A 25,746-nucleotide genomic window follows, 5' to 3' on the forward strand; every position below is an offset into this window, starting at 1 on the left:
AAATATTAATATGAGGATTTAAACTTCAAGATGGTACTCACAGAACTGAGTGATATTGGTGAGAGTGGTGGAGTAGGGTACTCTGGGGGTTAACCCCTCTCCAGAAACACTGAAAACACAGGGGAAAAATGATTGGGGTCAAATTTATTGGAACGCTGGAAGACAGTCAAAAGTTTACATCAGCCAAGCGAATGTTGAATCAGGAGAAAAGCCATTGAAATGTGATAGAATTTTGTGGCATTTTAACTTATTCTTGCCCCTGCCCCGCTTCCCCCCACCCCTCAGTGTAGCAGTGGCCTTGAGGATGTCCGCCTGCATTTCAAGTGTGAGTTCCTGGCTCTGGAGGGAGGAGAGTAGACCTTATTCCCAAGGATTGTGTTTGTCTGTTTAAACCTGTCTAGAGGCCTCCCTGAAGGACTGACCAAGGGGGCTGATTGCTTTTCTTTTGCTGAACTCCAAACTCTCTTAGGGTGGAGAAGCAGCTACATGAAGGATGTTCCTCAAAGACATTGAAAGGCAATTGAGCAAGCTGCTGATGCCTATGGCAAACAACAGACATGCCAAAATTCTGGAAAGAAACTGGGGAGTGAATATTTTGGAGAATGAGGGCTTTGAAATGTTCCCTTGTATACCAGGGGATCTAGAAAACCATGTGTGCCCAGGGCAGAACTCAATCAGAAAAGACCATAAGATTTCACCTCTAGCTAATCTTTAGGTTGAGCACAATAATGGCTACAACTAGTCAGAAGATGAATAGGGAAAAAGAGGACTTGAATAACACTGTTTTATAGACACCTATAAAAAACCCACACCGAGGAGGAGGCCAAGATGGCAGAGTAGTAGGACGCACGTAGCTCACCCTCTCCCACAGATACACCAAGACTCACATCTATGGACCCACTCAGCCAACCAGAGCACCTGCAGAACTCTGACAGAACATTGTCCTCTTCAAAAGACAAAGACACCAAAAATCTGGTAGGAGAAAGGAAAAAAAAAAAAAAAAAAAAAAAAAAAGGAAGATGAAAAGGCAAAGCAGCGCGGGACTGGTCCCGGGGGAGGGAGCGGCAAAGGAGGACTGGCGTTCGTTGGCTGGGTCTCCCCCTCTCCAATGGAGAGGCCAGCGGGACGGAGGGGGAGCCTCTGAGGCTCGGATCTGTACGCAGCAGCCCTTGACTGATAGAACTGGGTTGAATGGGCACAGAGGGTCCCTGCGACACCCAGCCCGAGACCCGCTGGGAGCTGGGGGCTGGGACAGGCTCCCTGAGCCGGGCGGAGGATGGGGATGGCTGCGCTGAGGCAGCCCTGGGGGACTGCAGGGTGCTGCACAACGTAGATGAATGGGTGCACAGGGCAGAACAACCTGGGCCCTCCATGAAACAGCACAGCTGATGTGCTGGGGCGGGGGCTGGGGTGGGGAGGGTGCATACCCCCATCTCTGAAAACCCAGGGAAGGTTTTCGGTGAGGAGAGGCGGGGCTCAAGCACAGCCGCCATATCCTCAGGCGCTGAGTACCCAGGTGGGGGCGGGGGCGAAACCTGAGTCCGCGCCTGGGGGCTCGGCAGCCTCGGAGGCCAGACAGTGACTTGTTTGCAGCCCGAGTCAGATAGGATCCTTCCGCCTTGGTGCCTCGCGAAGTTCACGCCGCCAGAACAAACAAGGAGCTGAGTTTGGACACGGAGCAGGGGGCGGGGCTGATTCGCGGTCTTCCCGGGGCCGCTTGCGGAGCGCAGACCTGGGGCGGAGCGCGTGGCGGTGCGGAGCTGCAGAGAGACCGGCGCCTGGAGATGGCGGGTGGCCCCCCGCCTGTCTGGCAGGAATGCTGTGCTGAGAGGGGGCGCGATCTGCTTGCCGACAGGCACTGGGAGCAGCAGAGACGAGGGCTCCAACGGTGGGCCTCGGGAAACGACATGCCGAGCTAGCGAAACTGGGCGAAGACAGAAAGACTTCTCATTAAGAGCACACAGTCTCCAGGAGAACAGCCCCTGCTCCCCCCACCTTTTTTTTTTTTATCTGTTTTTGCCTGTTGTATTTTCTGTTACTTTCTTGATTTTTGCTTTTTAAACAGTTGTATATCCTCCCAGTTTTGGTCCCTTTTGAATTTTTTTAAATGGTATTGTTATTTTGAAATATCCACGTTGTGTCATTATTCTCTCTCAGTTTTGATCGCCTGTTGTTGATTGTACACAGGTTTCAAATGTGTTTTTTTCTTCTTTTCTCCTATTTTGGAGCTTTTTGGGAGACATCTCAACCCGACTGCTGTTCTGCTTCAACTTACTCTTCAGTTGTTCATTGTACGCTGTTTTCAGGCCTTTTTTCCCCTCCCCTTCTTCGGAATTCTCTCTTTATCATATCTTTTTTTTTTATCTGTTCTATTTTTTATTACCTTTTTGATTTCTACCTTCTGGACGGTTGTGTATGCTTCTAGTTTTGGTCCCCTTTTTGAATTTTTCTTTCTAGACAATTGTGTGTGCTTCTAGTTTTGATTCCTTTCGGGTTTTTCTCTTAAAGTTATATTGTTTTTTAAAGAGAATCCACTTGATAGCATTTTCACTTCTTTTGGGTTTGATCTCCTGTTGTTGATTGTAAATGGGTTTCAGGTGTCATTTTTGATCTTTTTTCTTTTTTTTTTTTTTTTTGGAGGGTTTTAAACAATATGTCATCTCGAATGCTACTCTAATTCAAATTGCTCTTCTATAATTGACTATACACTATTTTCAGGCCTTTTTTTCCTCCCTTCTCTTAATATTATCTCTTTATTTTATCTTTTTTTATCTGTTCTATTTTCTATTACCTTTTTAATTTCTACTTTCTAAACAATTGTATATGCTTCTAGTTTTAATTCCTCTTTAAATTTTTCTTTTAAAGTAGTTATATTATTATTATTTTTTTTTAAATCCACCTGATTTCATTTTCATTTCTTTTGGTCTTGATCTCCTGTTATTGATTATAAATAGGTTTTAAATATCGTTTTTGGATCTTTTTTCCTTTTTTTTTTTTTAAGGGTTTAAAAAAAAGACGTCTCAACTCGAAAGCTAGTCTGATTCAAATTGCGCTTCTATAATTGATTATACACTGTTTTCAAACCTTTTTTTCTCCCTTCTTTTAAAATTCTCTTTCTCTCTCTCCTTTTTTATTTTTTAAATTTTATTGCTACATGGTATTAGATAGATAAATAAATAAACTCCTTTAAGGACCACAATAAATAACTGATACTCCATAAGCCACAGTGCCAGAGACATAGGAGCAAGATGAAGAAGCAGAGGAACCACTCCCAGTTAAAAGTACAAGAGAAATCCCCTGAAATAACGATCAATGAAATAGACACTGATAGCCTACTAGATAAAGATTTCAAAAAAGGAGTTATCAAAGTACTGAAGGAACTTAAAGAGATAGTGTTTAGAGATATAAAATATGTCAAAAATGAAATTGAAGCTATAAAGAAGAGCCAAGTAGAAATGATAAACTCATTGGCTGAGATGAGAACAGGTCTAAAGGCTGTGCAAAGCAGACTAGATAATGCAGAGGAACGAATTAGTGACCTAGAAGACAGGACAATAGAAAGCACCCAATCAGAACCGCTACAAGACAAACAAATAAAAAACAAATGAAAGCAACATAAGGGACCTATCGGATAATATAAAGCGTGCCAATCTTCACATAATAGGGGTCCCAGAAGGGGAAGAAAGATCAAAGGGGATTGAAAAGGTTTTTGAAGAAATCATGACTGAAAACTTCCCAAACTTAAAGAAGGAATCAGATATTCAAGTACAGGAAGCTCAGAGGGTCCCAAACAGAAAGAACCCAAATAGACCCACACCAAGACATATCATAATCAAGATGGCCAGAGTCAAGGATAAAGAAATGATCCTAAAGGAAGCAAGAGAAATGCAAAGAGTGAGTTACAAGGGAACCCCTATAAGGCTCTCAGCTGACTTCTCTACACAAACACTACAGGCCAGAAGGGAGTGGCAAGATATATTTAAAGTCCTGAATGAAAAAAAGATGCAGCCTAGGATACTTTATCCAGCAAGGCTATCCTTTAGGATAGAAGGAAACATAAAGAATTTCACAGACAAGAAAAAGCTACAAGAGTTTAGCAACACTAAACCCACGCTAAAAGAAATACTGAAAGGTCTACTCTAAATAGAAAAGCAGCAGGATGCTACAGAAATGAGAAACTCGCAACTGGAAAGCTGATAACTCATGAATTACAAATAAAATAAATACAAAATTATAAAAGAAGACATACAAATCGTTGAGAGTGGGAGAGGGAGGCAGGAAAATAGAGAATTTTTTTTTCTTTCTTTCTTTTTAAAATTTTTTGTTCTCAGTAGGATGGGTTTGAGATCATGTTACTATCAGTTTAATAAAAACAGTTATAGTAATGGGCTAATAGACTTACAAAAAAGGGTAACCACAAGCCAAAAACTTACAAGGGAGTCACAAAACTAAATAAAATCTGTGATAATACAAAGGAAGATTACCAAACCACAAAAGGAAGAAGAAAGGAACAAGGAGGAAATACCAAGTCAACTGCAAAGATAAGTTCAAAATGGCAATAAACACACATCTATCATTAATTACTATAAATGTTGATGGACTAAATGCTCCAGTCAAAAGACATAGAGTGGCAGACTGGATAATAAAGCAAGAACCTTCAATATGCTGCATACAAGAGACCCACTTTGGGGAGAAGGACATATATAGATTGAGAGTGAAAGGATGGAAAAGGATATTCCATGCAACTGGAAAAGCCAAAAAAGCAGGTGTTGCAGTACTGATTTCAGACAAAATAGACTTTAAAACAAAGGCCATAAAGAAAGATAAAGAAGCACATTTTATAATGATTAAAGGAGTGATACAAGATGAGGATATTACACTCATTAATATATACGCACCCAACATAGGAGTACCTAGGTCCATAAAACAATTACTAACAGAGATAAAGGGGGATATTGATGGGAATACAATCATAGTTGGAGATTTTAACACCGCATTAACATCACTAGACAGATCTTCCAGACAGAAAATAAATAAGGCAACAGAGAAATTAAATAATACAAAAGAAATTAGATTTGGTGTATATTTTCAGAGCATTACACCCCCAAAAAATCGGATATACATTCTTTTCAAGTGCACATGGAACATTTTCCAGGACTGAACATGTACTTGGGCACAAAAGAAACCTCAGCAATTTTAAGAATATAGAAATTATCTCAAGCATCTTTACTGACCACAATGCCATGAAACTAGAAATCAACAATAGAGAAACAAAGGAGAACAAAAGGAAAGCATGGAGATTAAACAATATATCATTAAAAAACCAATGGGTCAATGAGGAAATCAAAGCTGAAATTAAAAAATACCTTGAGACAAATGAAAATGAAAGCACAACCACACAAAATTTATGGGACACAGCAAAGGCAGTGCTAAGAGGGAAATTTATAGCGATACAGGCCTTCCTCAAAAAAGAAGAACAATCTCAAATAAACAATTTAACCCACCAGCTGAATGAACTAGAAAAAGAAGAACAAAAACCCCCAAAAGGCATCAGAAGGGAGGAAATTATAAAGATTAGGGAGGAAATAAATAAAATACAGATTAAAAAGACCATAGAAAAAATCAATCAAACCAAAAGCTGGTTTTTTGAAAAAGTAAATAAAATCGACAAACCTCTGTCCAAACTCACAAAGAAGAAAAAAGAGAGAGCACAAATTAGCAAAATAAGAAAGGAGAATGGAGAAATTACAGCAAATAACATAGAAATACAGAATATCATACGAGAATATTATGAAAAACTATATGGAACCAAACTGGATAACCTAGAGGAGATGGACAAGTTTCTGGAAACATACTGTCCCCCAAGACTGAATCAAGAAGAAACTGACAACTTGAACAAACCGATTACTAGAAATGAAAGTGAAATAGCAATAAAAAACCTCCCTACAAATAAAAGTCCAGGACCGGACAGCTTCACCGGGGAATTCTACTAAACATACAAAGAACTCGTACCAGCCCTTCTCAAACTCTTCCAGAAGACTGAAAAGGAGGGAATACTCCCAAACTCATTCTATGAAGCCACCATCACCCTGATACCAAAACCAGGCAAAGACATTACCAAAAAAGAGAATTATAGGCCAATATCACTGATGAACATAGACGCCAAAATCCTCACCAAATATTAGCAAATAGAATCCAACAACACATAAAAAAAGATTATACATCATGTCCAAGTGGGGTTCATCCCAGGGACGCAAGGGTGGTTCAACATACGCAAATCAATCAATGTAATACATCACATCAACAAGAGAAAGGACAAAAACCACATGATCATCTCAATAGATGCAGAAAAAGCACTTGATAAAATTCAACACCCATTTATGATAAAAACTCTCACCAAAGTGGGTATAGAGGGAACATATGTCAACATAATAAAAGCTATATATGACAAACCTACAGCCAGCATAGTACTCAACGGTGAAAAACTCAAAAGCTTCCCACTAAAATCTGGGACAAGGATGCCCACTATCACCACTCCTATTCAACATAGTCTTGGAAGTCCTAGCCACAGCAATCCAGCAAGAGAGAGAAATAAAAGGGATCCAAATTGGAAAAGAAGAGGTAAAAGTGTCATTATATGCTGACGACATGTTACTATATATAGAAAACCCTAAAAGGTCCACACGAAAACTACTAAAGCTGATCGAAGAATTCAGCAAGGTAGCAGTTTACAAGATTAACGTTCAAAAATCAGTTGCATTTCTTTACACTAATGATGAATCAACAGAAAAAGAAAGTAAAGAAACAATCCCCTTTAAAATAGCACCCAAAGTAATAAAATACCTAGGAATAAATCTAACCAAGGAGGTGAAAGAATTATACACAGAAAACTATAAACCATTGATGGAGGAAATTAAAGAAGACTTTAAAAAATGGAAAAATATCCCATGCTCTTGGATTGGAAGAATCAATATTGTTAAAATGGTCACACTGCCCAAGGCAATCTACAGATTTAATGCAATCCCTATCAAATTACCCAGGACATATTTCACAGAACTAGAACAAATCATAATAAAATTTTTATGGAACCATCAAAGACCTAGAGTAATGCCAAAGCATTACTGAAGAGAAAGAAAGAGGCTGGAGGAATAACTCTCCCAGACTTCAGACAATACTATAGAGCTACAGTCATCAAGACAGCATGATATTGGTACAAAAACAGACATATAGACCAGTGGAACAGAATAGAGAGCCCAGAAATGAACCCACAAACTTTTGGTCAACTCATCTTCGACAAAGGAGGCAAGAATATACAATGGAATAAAGACAGTCTCTTCAGCAAATGGTGTTGGGAAAACTGGACAGCAGCATGTAAAGCAATGAAGCTAGAACACTCCCTTACACCACACACAAAAATCAACTCAAAATGGATCAAAGACTTAAACAGACAAGAAACAATAAACCTCCTAGAGGAAAATATAGGCAAAACATTATCTGACAAACATCTCAAAAATTTTCTCCTAGAAGAAATAAAAGCAAGAATAAACAAATGGGACCTAATGAAACTTACAAGCTTCTGCACAGCAAAGGAAACCATGAGTAAAACAAAAAGACAACCTACGGAATGGGAAAAAATTTTTTGCAAATGAAACCGACAAAGGCTTGATCTCCAGAATATATAAGCAGCTCATACGACTCAATAAGAAAAAAATAAACAACCCAATCCAAAAATGGGCAGAAGACCTAAAAAAGCAATTCTCCAAGGAAGACATACAAATGATCAAAAAGCACATGAAAAAATGCTCAATATCACTAATTATCAGAGAAATGCAAATCAAAACTACAATGAGGTATCACCTCACACCAGTCAGAATGGCCGTCATTCAAAAATCCACAAATGACAAATGCTGGAGAGGCTGTGGAGAAAAGGGAACCCTCCCTCACTGCTGGTGGGAATGCAGTTTGGTCCAGCCACTGTGGAAAACAGTATGGAGATTCCTCAAAAGACTAGGAATAGACTTACCATATGACCCAGGAATCCCACCCCTGGGCTTATATCCAGAAGGAACCCTACTTCAGGATGACACCTGCACCCCAATGTTCATAGCAGCAGTATTTACAATAGCCAAGACATGGAAACAGCCTAAATGTCCATCAATGGATGACTGGATAAAGAAGAAGTGGTATATTTATACAATGGAATACTACTCAGCCATAAAAACCGACAACATAATGCCATCTGCAGCAACATGGATGCTGCTGGAGAATGTCATTCTAAGTGAAGTAAGCCAGAAAGAGAAAGAAAAATACCATATGAGATCACTAATATGTGGAATCTAAAAAACAAAAACACAGAGCATAAATACAAAACAGAAATAGATAGACTCATAGACATAGAATACAAACTTGTGGTTGCCAAGGGGGCGGAGGGTGGGAAGGGATAGACGGGATTTCAAAATTGTAGAATAGATAAACAAGATCATACTGTATAACACAGGGAAATATACACAAGATCTTATGGTAGCTCACAGAGAAAAAAATGTGACAATGAATATATATATGTTCATGTATAACTGAAAAATTGTGCTCTACACTGGAATTTGGCACAACATTGTAAAATGATTATAAATCAATAAAAAATGTTTAAAAAAAACTTAATACAAATCTACAGTAATAAAACCAGTGTAGTAGTGGACTTAGGCTAGACAAATGGTCGATGGAATAGAATTGAAGATTCAGAATTAAGCCCATACACCTATGATCAAACAATTTTTCACAAGGGTGCCATAACCATTTAATGTGAAAAGAACAGTCTTTTCAATGAGTGGGGCTAGGTCGACTGGACATCCACACGCAAAGAGTGAATATGGACATCTAGCTCATACAATATCAAAAAATCAATTCAAAATGGATGAAAGACCTAAATGTAAGGGCTAAACTATGAAATTTTTACAAGGAAAAAACAGATGTAAACCTTTATAACTTTCAATTAGGCAATGATTTCAAATATGAGATCAAAAACACAGGTGACAAAAGAAAAAATAGATAAAATGGATACCATCAAAAGTAAAGACATTTGTTCATTAAAGGACATTTCAAGAAATTGAAAAGATAGCACATTTAATGGGAAAAAATATTTACGAAGCATATATCAGATTGGTGTCTACTATGCAGTATATTGAAATAATTCTTATAAATCCAGAAAAAGACAAACAACTCAGTTAAAAAATAGGAATAAACTACTGATACATGCTTCAACTGAATGAACCTTGAAAACATGCTAAATGAAAAAGCCATCACAGAAAGCTAAACATGATACGATCCCATATATATAAAAGATCCATTATCGTCAAATCAGGAAGTCATAGTCATATCCATCACAGTCAAATACAGAAAGCAGATTAGTGATTGCCAAGATTCAGGGTTGGCAGAATGGGTAATATTTATGGGGTTTCATTTGGGGTGCTAAAAATATTTTGGAGTGAGATAGTAGTCAGGTTTAAAAACCACACCACCATGGCAGAGTACATATTTTTCTCAAGTGTGCATAGAGAATTCTCCAGGATTGACCATAGATTAAGCCACAAAACAAGTCTTAATAAATTTTATAAAATTGAAATCATACAAACGATCTTCTTTGCCATAATGGAGTCAAACTAGAAATCAGTAACAGAAGTTGGACCCTCACCTGATACCATATACAAAAATTCACTAAAAATGAACTAACATCTAACTATAAAAGTTAAAACCACAAAATTCTTAAAAGGTAATTTTGGAGTAATACTTCATGACCTTGGATTTGGCAATGGTTTCTTAAATAAGACACCACACAAGCAACAAAAGAAAAATGTGGGTAATTTGACTTCGTCAAATTTAAAAGCTCTAGTGCATCAAAGGGCTCTATCAAAGGAGTAAAAGGGGAGCTCATAAGATACAGGGAAATATTTGCAAAGCACACAGCTGATAAGGGTCCAATATCCATTATATAAAAAGAATTCTTTCAACTGAACAACAAAAAGACAATCTAAGGAACAAATAGTCAAAGAATTTGAAAAGACATATCTCCAAAGAACATATACAAATGGCCAACAAGCCCATGAAAAGATACTCAACATCACTAGTCCTTAGGGACATGTAAATCAAAACCACGATGCTAACACTTCACACCTCCTAGGATGATCATAATCAAAAAGAAAAAGAACAAGTGTGGAGGGTGCGGAGAAATTGGAATGGAGGACTAACACATGCTCCAGCATGGATGAACACTGAAAGCACTATGCTAAGTGAAAACGCCAGACAAAACAGGGCACATAGTGTACGATTCCACTTATAAGAAGTACCAAGAACTGGCAAATCCATAGAGACAGAAAGTAGACGACTGGTTGTGAGGGGCTGGGGGCAGGGTGGGGGCTGGATGGGGAGTGATTGCTGATGGAGTTTCCTTTTAGGATAGTGAAAAAGTTTTAGAACCAAATAGTTCTGTGATGGTTACACAACATTGTGAATGTACATTATGCCACTGAGTTGTACATTTTTAAATGGTAAATTTTATGTGTAAATTACAACAACAGCAACAACAAAATGCTCCAGAGCAGCCCAGCTGCCATCTGATGCCACTTGATACCATATGGAGGAGAATGATTGCCAATCTCAGCCCTGCTTGGATTCCTGACATACAAAATTATGAGATGTAGTAATTTTTTTTTTTAATCACTGACTTCTGGTTTCCAGTTCCTCATAAAAAGAGCTTGGAATTTGCCGTTCCATCCCAACAAGTAAAAGGCTGAACAGACTGAAAAATCAACAATTCTTGAATCCATAACAGTGGGAGGACACAGGGCAAAACCCCAATACTGGTGAGAGATACATGCAAATAATGGAATCATGGCTTACTGGAGCAGAGATTTATGACTGAAAACTATCATGAGAACCTGTACTGGGATAGGAAAATCCGAATTACAATTGAGAAATTGCTAGATGCTCAGCATGGATAAGTTTGAGAGTTAAAAACTCCAGCTTTTGGTTGTCAGCTGTCAGTTCTTTACAACTTGATTTATAGATTCAGTGCAATCCCAGTCAAAATCCCAACAAATTATCTTGTGGATATCAATAAACTGATTCTAAAATTTATACGATGTATGACTGAAACATTATGCTGTATGCCAGAAATTGACACAACATTGTAAACATGACTATACTTCAATTAAAAATACATTAAAAATAAAGTTTATGTGGAAAAGCAAAAAATTTAGAACAGCCAACACAGTTGAAGGAAAAGAACAAAGTTGGAGGACTGAACAACCTGACTTCAAGACTTACTATAAAGCTACAGTAATCAAGACAGTGTGGTATTGACAAAAGAATAGATAGATCAGTGGAACAAAATAGAGAACTCAGAAATAGACCCACATAAAATAGTCAACTGATCTTTGACAAAGGAGCAAAGGCACTCCAATGGAACAAAGATAGTCTTTTCAACAAATGGTACTGGAAGTGGACATCCACATGCAAAAAAAAAAAAAAAAAAAAAAAGAAAGAATTAGACACAGACTTTACACCCTTCACAAAAATTAACATAAAATGGATCATAGATCTAAATGTAAAATTCAAACTACACAGGTGAAAACCTAGAGTACCTTTGGTATGACAATGAATTTTTAGGTACAACACCAACGGCACAGTGCAAGAAAGAAAAATTGGCAAGCTGGACCTCACTAAATTTAAAAACTTCTGCTCTGTAAAAGACAATGTCAAGAGAATGGGAAGTCAAGCCATGGGTTGGAAATAAATATTTGCAAGAGACATGTGATAAAGGACTATTCTCCAAAATACAAAGAAACTCTTAGAACTCAACCTCAAATAAGAAAACAACCTGACTAAACAATGGGCCAAAGGTAATAGACATCTCAACAAAGATGATATACAGATAGCAAATAAGCATATGACAAGATGTTTCACATCATATCATCAAGGAAATGCACATTAAAACAATACTGAGATAGTACTGAACTTATAAAAAATTTTTGTTTATTTTACGTTTTTTCCTTTTACTTTTAAGTTCTTCTCGGGTTTTTTTTTCGGGGGGGGGGGATGGGGTAATTAGGTTTATTTATTTATTTTTACAGGCTGTACTGAGGATTGAACCCAGGACCTCATTCATATAAAGCATGTGCTCTACCACCGAGATATAAACTCCACCTGAGATACTACTTCACTTCTAGCAGAATGCCGAAAGCCCAGAACTCCGACAACACCAAATACTGTTGGGGATGTTGAGCACAGGAACTCTCACTTATCCCTTGTGTGAAAACAAAATGGTATAGCCACTTTGGAAGACAATTTGGCAGTTTCTTACAAAACTAAACATACTCTTGCCATACGATTCAGCAATTGCTCTCACTGGTATTTATCCAAAGTAGTTGAAAACGTATGTTCACACAAAAACCTCCACATGGATGTTTATACCATCTTTATCCATAATTGCCAAGAATTAGAAGTAACCACAATGTTCTTCAGTAGGTGAATGGATAAATAAACTGCTACATCCAGACAATGGAATATTACCCAGTGCAAAAAATAAATGGACTGGCCATCCATGGAAAGGTATGGAGGAAACCTAATTGCATATTATTAAGTAAAGGAAGCTAATATGAAAAGGCTATATACTGCATGATTCCAACCATATGTTATTTTGGAAAAGGCAAGACTATGGAGACAATAAAAAGATCTATGTCTGCTAGAAGTTGGAGAAACATAAGAGAGATGAATAGAGGGAGCACAGAGCACTTTTAGGGCAGGGAAAATAATCTGTATGAAACTATAATAAGGGACACAGGTGCTATACAATTACCAAAACAATCGGAATAAATTGGGAAGAGCATCCCACCCTAGATCTTCCAGACGAGCCCACGACTTGGCTACAATCTTTTTTTTTTTTTTTTTTTTTTTTGCAGATTATACTTATTCAAATTGAAGTATAGTTGATGTACTACTATATATAAGTTACAGGTGTACAATATAGTGATTCACAAGTTTTAAAGGTCATAATCCACTTATAGTTACTATAGACCATTGGCTATATTCCTTGTGTTGTACAATCGTACACCCAATACTATACCCAAGAGTTTGTAACTCCCACTCCCCTACCCCTATATTACGCCTCCCCTCTTCCTTCTCCCCACTGGTAAACACTACTTTGTTCTTTATAACTGTGAGCCTGCTTCTTTTTTGTAATAGTCACTAGTTGGTTGTATTTTTTGATTCCACATATAAGTGATATCATACAGTATTTGTCTTTCTCTGTCTGACTTACTCCACTTAGCATTATACCCTTCAAGTCCATCCATGTTGTTGCAAATGGCATTGTTTCATTCTTTTTTATGGCTGGGTACATGTGCGTATATACAATATATCCCTTGCATATACACACCACATCTCCTTTATCCATTCATCTGTCGATGGACAGAAGTTGCTTCCATATCTTGGCAATCGTAAATAATGATTCTATGAATGTTGAGGTGCATTTTTTTTTAATAACTTTTTTTTTTCAGGTATATACCCAAGAGTGGAGTTGCTGGGTCATATGGTAGTTGTAGTTTTAGTTTTTTGAGAAGCCTCTATACTGTTTTCCACAGTGGCTGCGTTAATTTACATTCCCACCAGCAGTGTACCAGGGTCCTCTTTTTTCCACATCCTCACAACACTTGTTATTTGTGTTCTTTATGATGATAGCCATTCTGACAGGTGTGAGGCGATATCTCATTGTGGTTTTGATTTGCATTTCCCTGATGATTAGTGATGCTGAGCTTCTTTTCATGTGCCTATTGGTCATCTGCATGTAGTCTTTGGAAGAATGTCCACTCAGGTCTTCTGCCCAGTTTTTAATTGGATTTTTTTTTTTTTTTGGAATCTGAGTTGTATGAACTGTTTATATATTTTGGATATGAATGCCTCATATCATTTGCAAATATTTTCTGCCATTCAGTAAGTTGTCTTCTCGTTTTGTCGGTGGTTTACTTTGTTGTGCAAAACCTTTTAAGTTTAAAGAGGGCCCTTTGTGTATTTTTGCTTTTGTTTCCTTTGCTTTAGGAGACAGATCCAGAAAAATATACTGCTACAACTTATGTCAAAGAGTGTTCTGCCTATGTTTTCCTCTATGAGTTTTATGGTTTCCAGTCTTACATTTTAGGTCTTTAAACCATTTTGAGTTTATTTCTGTACATGATGCTAGAGAATGTTCTCATTTCATTCATTTACATGTAGCTGTCCAGTTTTCCCAGCACCACTTATTGAAGAGACCATCTTTTGTCCATTGTATATTCTTGCCTCCTTTGTCCTAGATTAATTGACCATAAGTGCATGGCTTTAGTTCTGGGCTTTCTATTCTGTTGCATTGATCTCGGTGTCTGTTTTTGTGCCAGTATCATGCCGTTTTGATTACTGTAGCTTTGTAGTATAGCCTGAAGTCAGGAAGCATGATTCCTCCAGCTCTGTTCTTCTTTTTCAAGATTGGTTTGGCTATTTGGGGTCTTTTGTATTTCCATACAAATTTTAAAATTATTTGTCCTAGCTCTGTGAAAAATGCCATTGGTATTTTGACAGAGATTGCATTGAATCTGTAGATTGCCTTGACTAGTATGGTCGTTTCAATAATACTAATTCTTCCAGTCCGAGAACCAATCTTTCCATCTGCTTGTGTAAGAACACAACTTGGCTAAAATCTTGATTTTGACTTCTGAAGACCTGAAGCATAGAACTGAGTCAAAGCCATCCAGATTCTGAGCTATAGAACTGTGAAATAAGAGATGGGTGTTGCTTTAAGCCACTGAATTTGGGGTAACTTTTAAGCCACTAAATTTGGGGTTATTTGTTGCACGAAATAAAAAACACATACACCTTCTGAGTCTGCACCCACATCGTCACTGGATTTCACTATATCCAGTTGGCTAGAGAAGCAACACATGAGGCCTGGATGACAGGCTGCCTTCACAGTACGCAGGAAATGCCTATATCAGTTTCCAGAACAAAAAGAGAAACAGTATGCACGATTTACACAGTCTGATTCATTGGATGTACACTCAGTTTAAAACAGAGCATATATGAAGAGGCACTTCTGGATTGAAGTCAGGGCCTGTGAAAATCCCCTCTTGCAGAAGAACAATGAGGACACGGGCACATATTGTGACAAAAAAAATTTTGCAAACTCTGTAAGTTATCAAAAGTTTTGCAACAACGTGAAGAGCATTTATTCAAAAACAGTGGCCAGACCACAATAGGACCAGTGAGTTCTGGGAGGATGTAACTTTCACTATCCCCCCCTTCCCCCAGCCTCAGCTCCATGGTAGCCTCGAAACCCATGACCTCACATCTGGAGTAGCTGGGAACACCAGCAGCCTGTCAGCCAGTGGTGGGGACAGAACTGACTGAAGCTCTCCAGCGATCTCTATGCCCAGACAATTGTCACATTTAACACGCTTGGCAACTCCTTGAAATGCACTATTCTCACGGCTTGTCCATATTTCAACAGTCTGAGAGCTCACTGTGTGTGAACAGCCCTATTCACTACCTCAGGGTACAAGGCAGGAATCCTGTGGTGCAGTGTTGAAGAGAAGGGGTGACAGTGGCAATCTTGTCTTGCTGCGATTTTACATGGAATACGTCTAATGTTTCTCCCGTGGGAATAATGTGCACTGTAGGTTTCTGGTAGACACCTGTCTTAACAAATGCTTTTACTTTCTCCACATGAGTATCTGTTGCACTTTTGATGCTATAAATTCCCTCTTTGGCTGTCAATATAGTGAGCCAGTTTCGGATTTTTTAGCTCTCAGCTTCAAAGTCACCCTTTTGGCCTGATCTGTGAGAATTGTTCTGGTCCCTTTAATTTTTTTTTCTTCTTGCAGAAGTGGGCACAGGAGTCAGCCTGTAGAGGGCGCCAGAGGCAGTGCTGGGGGAAGCGGGCTCCGGGCTCTGGGGGGCTGGCCCAGAGGCTCCAGAGGCGGAAGCCTGTCTAGGCTGCAGCGTCTCCAGTGCCCGGTGGCGCAGGGTGGGTGCCGGCGGCAGCTGTGGCCAGCGGCTTCCTTGGAGCCTTCTCGGGCAGTGAAACATCAGCTTGTGGTGAGACACTTCGCCGTATAGTTCACTCCCAGGCTCCCTAGAAGGCATATTTCCAGCAGCTGCCCAGGGCACATTCTAGAAGGATCCACGTGTGGAGCAGCATGTGTTTACCACCATTTCGTGAGTTTCTTCCAGGCTCCTCCATCAGGGTCAGGGTTGACCCTTGGAGCGTGGATCTCTTCCCCGGGCTGCCTCGCTGCCCTGGAAGGGGTCTGTCCCCGGGTGTTCTCCACCCAGGGTGGAGCCCGTCCTGAGGGACCCCTCAGCTCTGAGGAGACGCTGCCTTGGGGGCTGGTCCCAGCCCCGGGGTGGCCGTTCCTCGGCTGCCTTACCTCAGCCGTGTTGGGGACAGACTGCCCTTGGTGCTCCAGCTCAGGTCTGGGAGGGTTTTCCTGTGTGATTCTTCCCCCACCGGTGACGGGTCACTTCCTCGGGGGGGTGGGGGCGGGGGCGGGGGCGCATCGCAGGCTTGAGGGTGAGGGGTGCTTCTTGGCGTCCATCGGAGCCCTGGGAGGGGACATTTCCTGGGTGCGTTACCCCAGGGCTGCAGGTCCCTCTCCCTTGGGGGCTCTCCCTCAGCTGTGAGAGCCTCTCCCGGGCGCCCAGCTCAGCATGGGGCGGGGGGCACTTGTCCTTGGACCCTCTGTCTCCATTCTGATGGGGCAGCTTTTCTGGTGATGCACTCGTCGTGAGTGGGGACTCTTAGTGGCAGCGCTGTCTCTGTCCTCAGAGGACTTAGAATTGGTGCTGTCGCCCCCGAGGGGGTGCTGTTCCTCGGATGCTGTGAGGCGAGGTGGAACTTGGGATGGTCTGGCTCAGCTGTCAGGGGAGAGAACTTTCCTCTGGGTGCTTTCTCAGCACTGGAGGTTTGAGCTCTTTGTTGAGGCTCCCTCTGTGATCTGGGGCAGCTGATACTGTTCCTTGGGAAATTGGTCCCTGCCCAGGACAGAGATTCTGTCTTGAGTGCTCTTTCTTAGTCCGAGATGGGGACGTTTTCTTGGGCACTTTAGCCTGCTTATGTAGGGGTGGCTCCTGGTTCTTGGGTCCTCTATCTAAGCCATGGCTGAGGACGCTTCTTTGGGCTCTGTGTCCACCTTAGGGGGTGGATTCTTCTTGGTGTTGTCCGTCCCAGCCTTTAGGGGGTGTCTTAGTTGGGAGTTCTAAGGCATATTGCTGGCAGGGGAGGGGGTGCTGTTTCTTGGATGCTCTGCCTCAGCCTCGGGGTAGTGAGGTTTTTTTATCTTAGACTTCTCTGAGTTTTTTCTTTTTCTTTTAGTTACATAATTTTATTCTGATTTTTAAAATAAAACTTTTCTGTACTGTGAAAAAAATAAAATTTCGTAATTACAAATGGAAAACCATAAAACATTCCACCTATTGTTATCTTTCCTTTTAGCAGTTTGGTTTTTATCTCTGCTTTTAAAAAGATTTGCATATAGTTGACGTACAATATTATGTATGTTACAGGTATACAATATAGTGACTCATGGTTTTTAAAGATTATACTCCATTTACAGTTGTTATAGAATATTGGCTATGTTTCTTGTGTCATACAATATATCGTTGTAGCTTATTTTATACATAATAGTCTGTACCACTTAACCCCCTACCCCTATATTGCTCCTCCCCCTTCCCCCTCCCCACTGGTAACCACTAGTTTGTTCTCGTCATCAATGAATCTGTTTTTTTTTCTTCTCAATTTACTAGTTTGTTGTAGTTTTTACATTGCACATATAAGTGATATCACACAGTATTTGTCTTTGTCTGAGCTATTTCACTTAGCATAATACCCTCCAGGTCCATCCATGTTGCTGCAAGTGGCAAGATTTCCTTCTTTGTGACTGAGTAGTATTCCATCACACACACACACACACACACACACACACACACACACACACACACACACACACCTCATTTATCCATTCATCTGTTGATGAACCGAGGTTGCTTCCGTATCTTGGCACTTGTAAATAATGCTGCTCTTAACATTGGAGTGCATGTATCTTTTCAAATTAGTGTTTTTGCTTTTTCTTAAGATATATACCCAGGACTGAAACTGCTGGGCATTCAGCAGTTTTTTTACACGCAAAAATATGCTTCTTACCCCTAATTGAAATCATACTACTTATCTTAGAAGTTGTTACCTTTTTTGGTAACTTATGTCAGAAGCCTTTTCTCTAGTTGATGTTATTCTAAATCTTGTGTTTAAATGGTTGCAAAGTATTTAATCATATAGCTATATAATGATATTTATTCACTTCTGTGTTGTTAAGCATTCAATTTATTTGTGATTTTCAATTTTATAAATCCTTATATATAATATAATATTTATATATAAGCATTTATGAAATTCATTTCTATTAGTAGAAATAGTATCGCATGGGAAGAAATCATGAACTAGTCATCTCCAGAAAAATTGCAGCAATTTTAGAAGTGTGTATGAAGGCACGTTTTCTTGTCATCTTGACCATAATAACTCCTAACTATCATTTAATTTTAACATTCATAGGGAAAGGTGTGTTGTCTTGCCTTACTTTTAACTTCTTTCCTTACTTCCTGTGTTAGGTTTATTTCATTCCAACTGTCTTAAACAGGCCCTGGCTGACACAAGCAAAAACTAATTTTTAAGAAGAATACCAAGTAGCTTGCAGCAAGCTGGGGGAAGGATTTACAATGAATATTAAAGATAGGGGGTATATGTTCTCAATCTATAAAAAGATATAACTAAATATGAGAGGAACATAGTAGTTGAGAAAGTCAGGAGCATTTAAAGAAGAAGCAGTTCAGTAGTTCAGTAAAGGAGAAGTAGCCATAGCCAACCAATACATGGGGATGTGCTTTTTCTTCCCTAGCAAGGTTGATGTCTGTTGTTTTGGTCTGTTGTTACCTTTTGGGGGAACGTGCCTCCTCCCCTGCACAGGGTCATACTGAAACTGTGCCCCTCGTGACACAAACAAGGGCAGTTTACACTCTTTGCAGAGAGAAGTCAAGGCTGAGCTGTTGAAACAGCAACACCTTAAAGAAACGCCCCATTAGTTCATGCTTCCTATAGCTCCAAGAATTGCGTAGCTTCAGCTCAAACCAGATTGCTCAGTTTGTGTGTGTGTGTTTTCTTGATTTCTTTATCTCAGCCTTGAGAGATTTCTAGCCAACTTTTCAGCTACGTCCTTGAGCTTCTGGGTGGAGATCTGGGTTCAACCTGCAGTGGGTGAGTGTTCCAGTTGTACCACATACACACACTTGCTGTACAGGCAGCCTGTCGTTTCAGCCGCTCTGGCGGGTGTGCAGGGACCTCTCGTTATGACTAAACTTGCATTTCTCTGCTGATTAATGAAGATATGAATTGGCCATTTGAGTATGTCTTACATGAAGTGCCTTTTCAGGTCTCTTGCTCTTATTTTACTAGGATGTGTGTAACTTTTATTGAAGTATAGTTGCTTTTTGATGTTGTGTTAGTTTCTGGTGTACAGCATAGTGATTCAGTTATACTGGAATTTTAAAACTGGCTTATAGTTCTGCATATATTCTGGAGTCCACTGATTTTTGGAGATACGTGTATACATAGATAAGTATGCACAAGTATTTATACACATCATGTATATTAATCATATATAGATATATATGAGTATATGAATAATTAAATATATAAATGTTGATACAATTTACATACCTATAACGTTCTGAGTATCTTCTACATACCTGTTTTGCTTTTTCACCCTCTTAATAGTGTCTTTTTGATAAACAGAAGTTTCAAATGTAATTAGGTCTAATTAGACAATCTGTGATTTTTTGGTTAGTGCTTTTTTACCCTCAAAAAACAAACAAACAAACAAACAAAAAAACAACTTTGCCTATCTTAAAGCCATGAGGGTAATATCCTAAGTTTTCTAACAGATCTCCCATTCATCTCTAATAAATTTTTGTGGAATGGGGTGAGGTAAGAAGCAAGGTTTATTTTTTTCCTGTGTACATATCAAGTGGACTTATTAAAACCACTATCTTCTCCACAGTGGTTTGCAGGGGACCTTGTGTCATAAATCCAGCTGTTTCCCTATTTCCAGATTTGTTTCTAGATTCTCTGTCCTCTTCCATTGGTGTATTTGCCCATCCTTGCTCCATTACCACACTGTTTTATTTAGAATGCTTTTGGAGTAAATCTTCAAATTTGGTAGTATATGTCCTCCAGCTTTGTTCTTTTCCTTAAAGACCGTCTTGTCTATCCTAAGCCCTTTAATTTCCATGCACTTTTTTTTGTTGTTGTTTTTGTTTGTTTGTTTGTTTTTACCACCAGCTTGTCAATTTTCACAAACAATGTAACATAGTGGGATTTTAAATGGGATTAGTAGAGATCATTTGGGGGAGAAGTGACAATAATGACTCAATAACAAATCTTTCAATCCATGCAGAAAGTATTTCTCCCCGTTTACTGAGGTCTTTAATTTCTCTCAGTGATGTTTTACAGTTTTCGGGTTGTGCTCTAGCACTGTTTCATTAGATTTAGATATTTGACGTTTTTGATACTATTTTCAATGGCATTTACGTTTTTGCATTCTAATTACTTGTTGCTGTTATGCAGAAAAAGAAAAGTGGTAATGATGATGGCCACAAAGCGGTTTTTATTATAACTAATAACTTGATTAAGTTCACTTATTAACGCTAATGATTTTTTCTTCTTTTGCATATTCTATGTAACGCCGTCTGTGAATAATGACGGTTTTACGTTTGCCTTTCCAGGCTAGACTTTACAACGATTATAATTTCCTGGTGCTGCTGCACTTTCAGAACCATCAGTACATGGCTGAATGGCTAGTGGACACCGTTTTGTCCGAACGCAGGGGAAAATGTTTGCTATTTCAGTGTTAAGTATGATGTTTGCTATAGATTTTTTTTTTTTTTGGTAGATACACTTTATCAGATTAAGGAAGTTGCTGTCTATTCCAAATCGCTGATAGTTTTCTTCATGACTAATTGTTGAAATGTAACCCATCTATAAAAGTGATCATAAGGTTTTCCCTTGGTTTGTTGTCGTTGTTGTTAAGTGATGCATTACATTGATTTCTGAATGTTAAACCATTGAGTTTAAAATTTTAAACCAATCTTGCCTTCCTGCAGTGTATCTCATCAAGACAGGATGTATATCCCTTTTATATACTACTGTATTTGAGTACTCTTTGGTTTAGGATTACTGGGTCTCAGTTCAGGAGAGATGTTAGGATAAAGGCCGATAGTTGTCCTTTCTTCAGCTGTCCCTGTGAGATTCTCAGGTTTATGTTGGCCTTTTAAAATGAGGACCAAGGAAAGGAATTATTTCTCCTAACAAGAGTTGACACAAATGTTGGGGGTGGGGGGAAGGGTATAGCTCAAGTGGTAGAGCCCATGCTTAGCATGCATGAGGCCCTGGGCTCAATCCCCAATACCTCTATTACAGAAAAAAAAATTAAATAAATAAACCTAATAACTTCCACCACCCCCCCGAAAATACAAAAAAAAAAAAAAAAAACCCAGAAAACTCAATTAAAAAAAACCCAAGATATTTAAAAACAAAAAAAAGAGTTGACACAAATTGGCTTCTCATCCTTCAAAGAAGTAATCCACTTTTTTGTTGCTGAGTGTTGCCCGTTCCCCAAGAATCCTGGTTACTCATGGTTACACCATGTTTGGCTTTGGACGACATCTTGCGTGTTAACTTCTTTTTTAAAAATAATAAAATAGACGGATTAAAATTAAGTTGCTTTTCCTGAAGAGAGTATTTGTTGAAGTATGGTAAATTTTGGACCGTGGTTAAAACTCAAATTAGCGATTCAAATTCTTGGTTGTATAGACATACAGAAAATATTTGCAATTTTGTGATTGATGGAGTTTTGCTGTGAATGGAACGTGTTCATTGATGTTTCTCAGGAAGTGATGAGTGACGAAGCAGAGGAGTTTGCTGTAGGGCCTGAAAACCAAATGGAACTTTGTGGAGAACCCGAGAGTCCCTCTTTATCTGAGGAAAAGCCGAGCATGGGCCTGCTGCCAATGAAACAGGACGAAGAGGGAGAATCCCATTCCGGGGCCCTATCCATGTCCGTGGAAGATAGTAAGAATGACTATTCTCACCTCCTCTTCATGACCTTACCCAGCAGGGTCTGGATTCTGCCTCCTCCACTTTGCGGGAGTTGTTCTCATCAAGGACACCAGTTTTGGTTGAGGTTGCCATTGATGTCTCAGCCATGTTTGACACAGTTGTTCACTCCCTCCTTCATGGAAACTTTCTTGGATTCCCATACTCCGCGATCTGCTGGCTTTCTTCTCATATCGGTAACCCCCCTTTCATTCTTTTTTTCTGCTTTTCCTTGCCATTTCCCCTGTAAGTACTACTGTAAAAATTCCTGAATCTCACCATTTTTCTCTATCCCTCCAGTCCACTCTGACATGATCTTTCACCCAGATACGATAATAGCTTCTTATCTGATCTGTCTGATTCCCATTCTGGCCAGGGGTCTGACCCTCACTGTCTAACCCTGCAGCTGGAGTGATCATGCTGACACAGAAATCAGATCATGCCACGTTCATCTGGAAAACACATCATCACCTTTCCTGGGCACTCAGAACACAATCTGAACTCCCGACGCTGGTCTCCAAGCTCTGCGAGACCTGGCCCCGCCGTCCTCTCCTAACACGTGTCCTGTCGTCTCCTCCCTGCTCTCTCTGCCTCTGTCCTTTACTCTCTGGTCGCTGGCCAGTCCCCTCCCCGGGGCCCGGCGCTTGCCCTTGCCGCGGCCCGGAGCTCTTGCTCTGCGTGTGCACAGGCTGGCTCTCTCTCCTCCTCCAGGCTCTGCCCACAGGACACCCCCTGAGAATCAGAAGGCCCTCCCCGACCACGTGGTCCTCTGGGGCTCCCTCCCCTCCTCTCTGTCCCATGCCTGCCTGCTTCTTTCTCAATACGAATTCAAATTGTTAAGTATTTCGTTTGCCCATTTTCCACCTATTCTCTGACTCCCCCTGAGAAATTTTCAATTCTGAGGGTTCTCTCTGGCATATCCTCCTACTATGAAATAAACGGCTTTAGAAACTGAGGATGTCCATGTAGGCTTGATGTAAGATACCTAATTGCAGCTCAATCTCTAGAGTAGGTTCCCAGAAGGCCCTGTCATTCACAATATCCATGAGGAGAGGAAGGAAATTGGTCACACCCCATGTGAGTCCTTCTTATGAAAATCTGCTCCACCAGAGCTTATGAATATGGCAGGAGATGGTATTCCACCTGACCAATTGGATTCTCTGTCCAGTGACTTAAGCAGCCTTGGCAAGGATGGAGTGATTCAAAAGCTGGCAGTAATGCCCTTGTAGGAGTAATCATTACGAGCTATCTCTCTGCAGATGACCCAAAAGTCATGGCAACGTCTGTGCTGGGAATGATGCCAAAAAAACTGCCATTACGTCCAGTGGAAATGAATGCTGATATAAAACATCAGTTAATGAAGGAAATTCGACAGTTTGGACGAAGTAAGCAGAATAACAACTTCCATCAATTAAACCATTGGAAGACTCTCTCATTCTATGATTTAGAATAGATTCAACCTACCTCTTAAGGCTCATTCGTTGCCAGAAGCAAGCTTTCACATAACTGAGGATGGTTCCTCTTTAGTTTGACTAAAATGTGACACTATGACGCTTTTTCCTTCTTTTTTTTCTTTTCCTTTTTCTCTCTTTCCCCTCCTTTTCCTCTCTTAATCTGGTTATCGTCTACAAGAGTTTCATTAGTAGATGTTCTGAGGTGACTTGATTGGGCGTATACTGTGTAACATTCTAGCCTTTGAAGAATGAAAGCTGAGTTAGTGGATCCACCAAGACTGAGTTCTAGTTCCTCTTCATATTTGAGAAATGCTAAAGGTTTATGTTTAAAAATATCTTCAGAATATGAAAGAGTCTTCACACTGCTTGATGGAGCCCAAGGATCTCTAGAAGTGAGGACACAATATGTTGAATTTGCCATCAAGGAAGCAGCAAGGTGGGTGTAAAAGGAACGCTCCGATGTTTTTAAGGAGTTGGGCCCAGTGCAGTGCTGGGGTAGAGGGGTGGGTACAGGCCCTGCCTTATGTTTCTCAGACTGTGGTCCTTCATGAGAGTTAGTGCCATCTTCACAGTTACTTAGGCTGATATTAGCTGCCTGTCTCATTCCTTGAAGCTCAAGGGGACTTCTCTTCACGCCAGAGTTTGATTGGGCCTTCAACCTCGGTTGACACTCTTTGTATTTACTGGATTGCCTCTTGCCATCAGCACCCATTTTTTAATTCTTTTCTAAAATGAAGCTCCTCTTTCTATTCCCTGCAGTGCTCCTGCATGATGGTTTCTTTGCATGTCTTTCGGTTAATGACTTGTCTCTTTATTTTCAGATTTAAAAGAGCAGACTTAATTAAGCACCTTGAAAAGCTACTAGAACAAAAAGATTCTGAGCGTTTTCTCAACAAAGGTGATTGCACCCCAAAGATATAATCCTGTTATCACCATGATCAATAAGAAATAATGACCAGATTGCTGTCTTCTAGAATGGAATGGAGTGTTGCTAAAGCCTGTTAGCATGTGCTACTTAACAAAATTGTCTCCAGAGGCTAAGTAAAAGCATTAGAACTTTAACGTTATACATTTCTGTTAGTAAAACTGGGCATTTGCCCTAAGCATTTAATTTGTTGTTTGTCTTTCCAGCTGAGGTGGGAGATGTTATTAAGTCATCAGGTAAATACTATTACAGTTCTGGTTTCTTCAGCATGTCACCATGTCTAGCTGGTATTTATTTCTGCATCCTTTTGCTGTCTATTTCTTAGTCCTCCCCCGAGGCAGCAGCTTGGCTGGTTTTGGTGCTTGACCTGAGGCATGACTCCAACCTTAATTTACCGAAGGGCCTGGACCATCAGCTGTCCTCTCTGAATTGAGTTGTTGTTTCTTGTTAACTCTAATCACAAGACATGAGAGTACTAAGAAGAGCCCTAGGTGTTCCACACATATTCCTCCTTGGGCCCTGTGTAGTTGCAACCCAGTTTCCTTTGAAGGTAGGTTCCATCACTCCATACCATAGAGGAACCCCATTTTGACTGAGAGGGATGAGCATCCAGGGTAGTCAGCTGGCAGTTTCAACTTGCATTTCAGTGGAGTCATTGTTTGGTCCCATGTTGAAAACATTTCTCCACTGGCAATGAGGACTGGTAGTCTAGCCTATCCAAAAATTGTGGGGATGGGGAATACGATTTTGCTACTCAGTACCTAGGAGTAATATTGAGGGGAGGTCTTCACGTTGTCACCATTTCATTGCTGAAGACAAGCGCTGTGGCTACTGTAGAAATAGTTTCACATATCGGACCCTAAGAAAGAACATTGCTACTTCCTAGGTTATGTTGCCCCCACCCCACAAGGCACTGCCACCAGGGTAGGACTGTAACTGAGGTTTCAGAAGATTTCACAGTTCAGTTGAACCAGCCACTTCAGGGTGACTTGTAAAATGAGGACATGATAAGACCAGTGAAATCCATGAGCATGAGCTCTGAGAAATAAGTTCCCTGCTTATAAGCAATGCTGTGTGGATCATGATGTTGGTGAGGCACTTTCTAAGTCCATAAATATTGGTTTTTTAAAGTGTACTGTGGGTGAGAAGGA

General features: G+C 40.0%; 1 protein-coding gene across 1 annotated transcript; it reads left to right on the top strand.

Moving 5' to 3' along the window:
• Positions 1 to 11,883: 11,883 nt before the first annotated feature.
• On the top strand, positions 11,884 to 25,028 carry LOC116661890 (cancer/testis antigen family 45 member A10-like). Its single transcript, XM_032474718.1, has 6 exons — positions 11,884 to 11,894; positions 15,900 to 16,113; positions 22,012 to 22,192; positions 23,476 to 23,601; positions 24,013 to 24,106; positions 24,492 to 25,028. Exons 1-6 carry the CDS (start codon positions 11,884 to 11,886, stop codon positions 24,589 to 24,591), a joined length of 726 nt encoding a protein of 241 aa, XP_032330609.1. The 3' UTR covers positions 24,592 to 25,028.
• The last annotated feature ends 718 nt before the right edge of the window (positions 25,029 to 25,746 follow it).

This window comes from Camelus ferus, chromosome X, assembly GCF_009834535.1.
Source record: "Camelus ferus isolate YT-003-E chromosome X, BCGSAC_Cfer_1.0, whole genome shotgun sequence".
NCBI lineage: Eukaryota > Metazoa > Chordata > Mammalia > Artiodactyla > Camelidae > Camelus > Camelus ferus.

Bases quoted from the DNA above. Each gene is read 5' to 3' on its own strand.
- LOC116661890 (XM_032474718.1), top strand. The intron at 16,114-22,011 runs GTGAGACACTTC...GATGTTTCTCAG, and splicing joins CAGTGAAACATCAGCTTGTG to GAAGTGATGAGTGACGAAGC. The intron at 24,107-24,491 runs GTGGGTGTAAAA...CTTTATTTTCAG, and splicing joins GCCATCAAGGAAGCAGCAAG to ATTTAAAAGAGCAGACTTAA.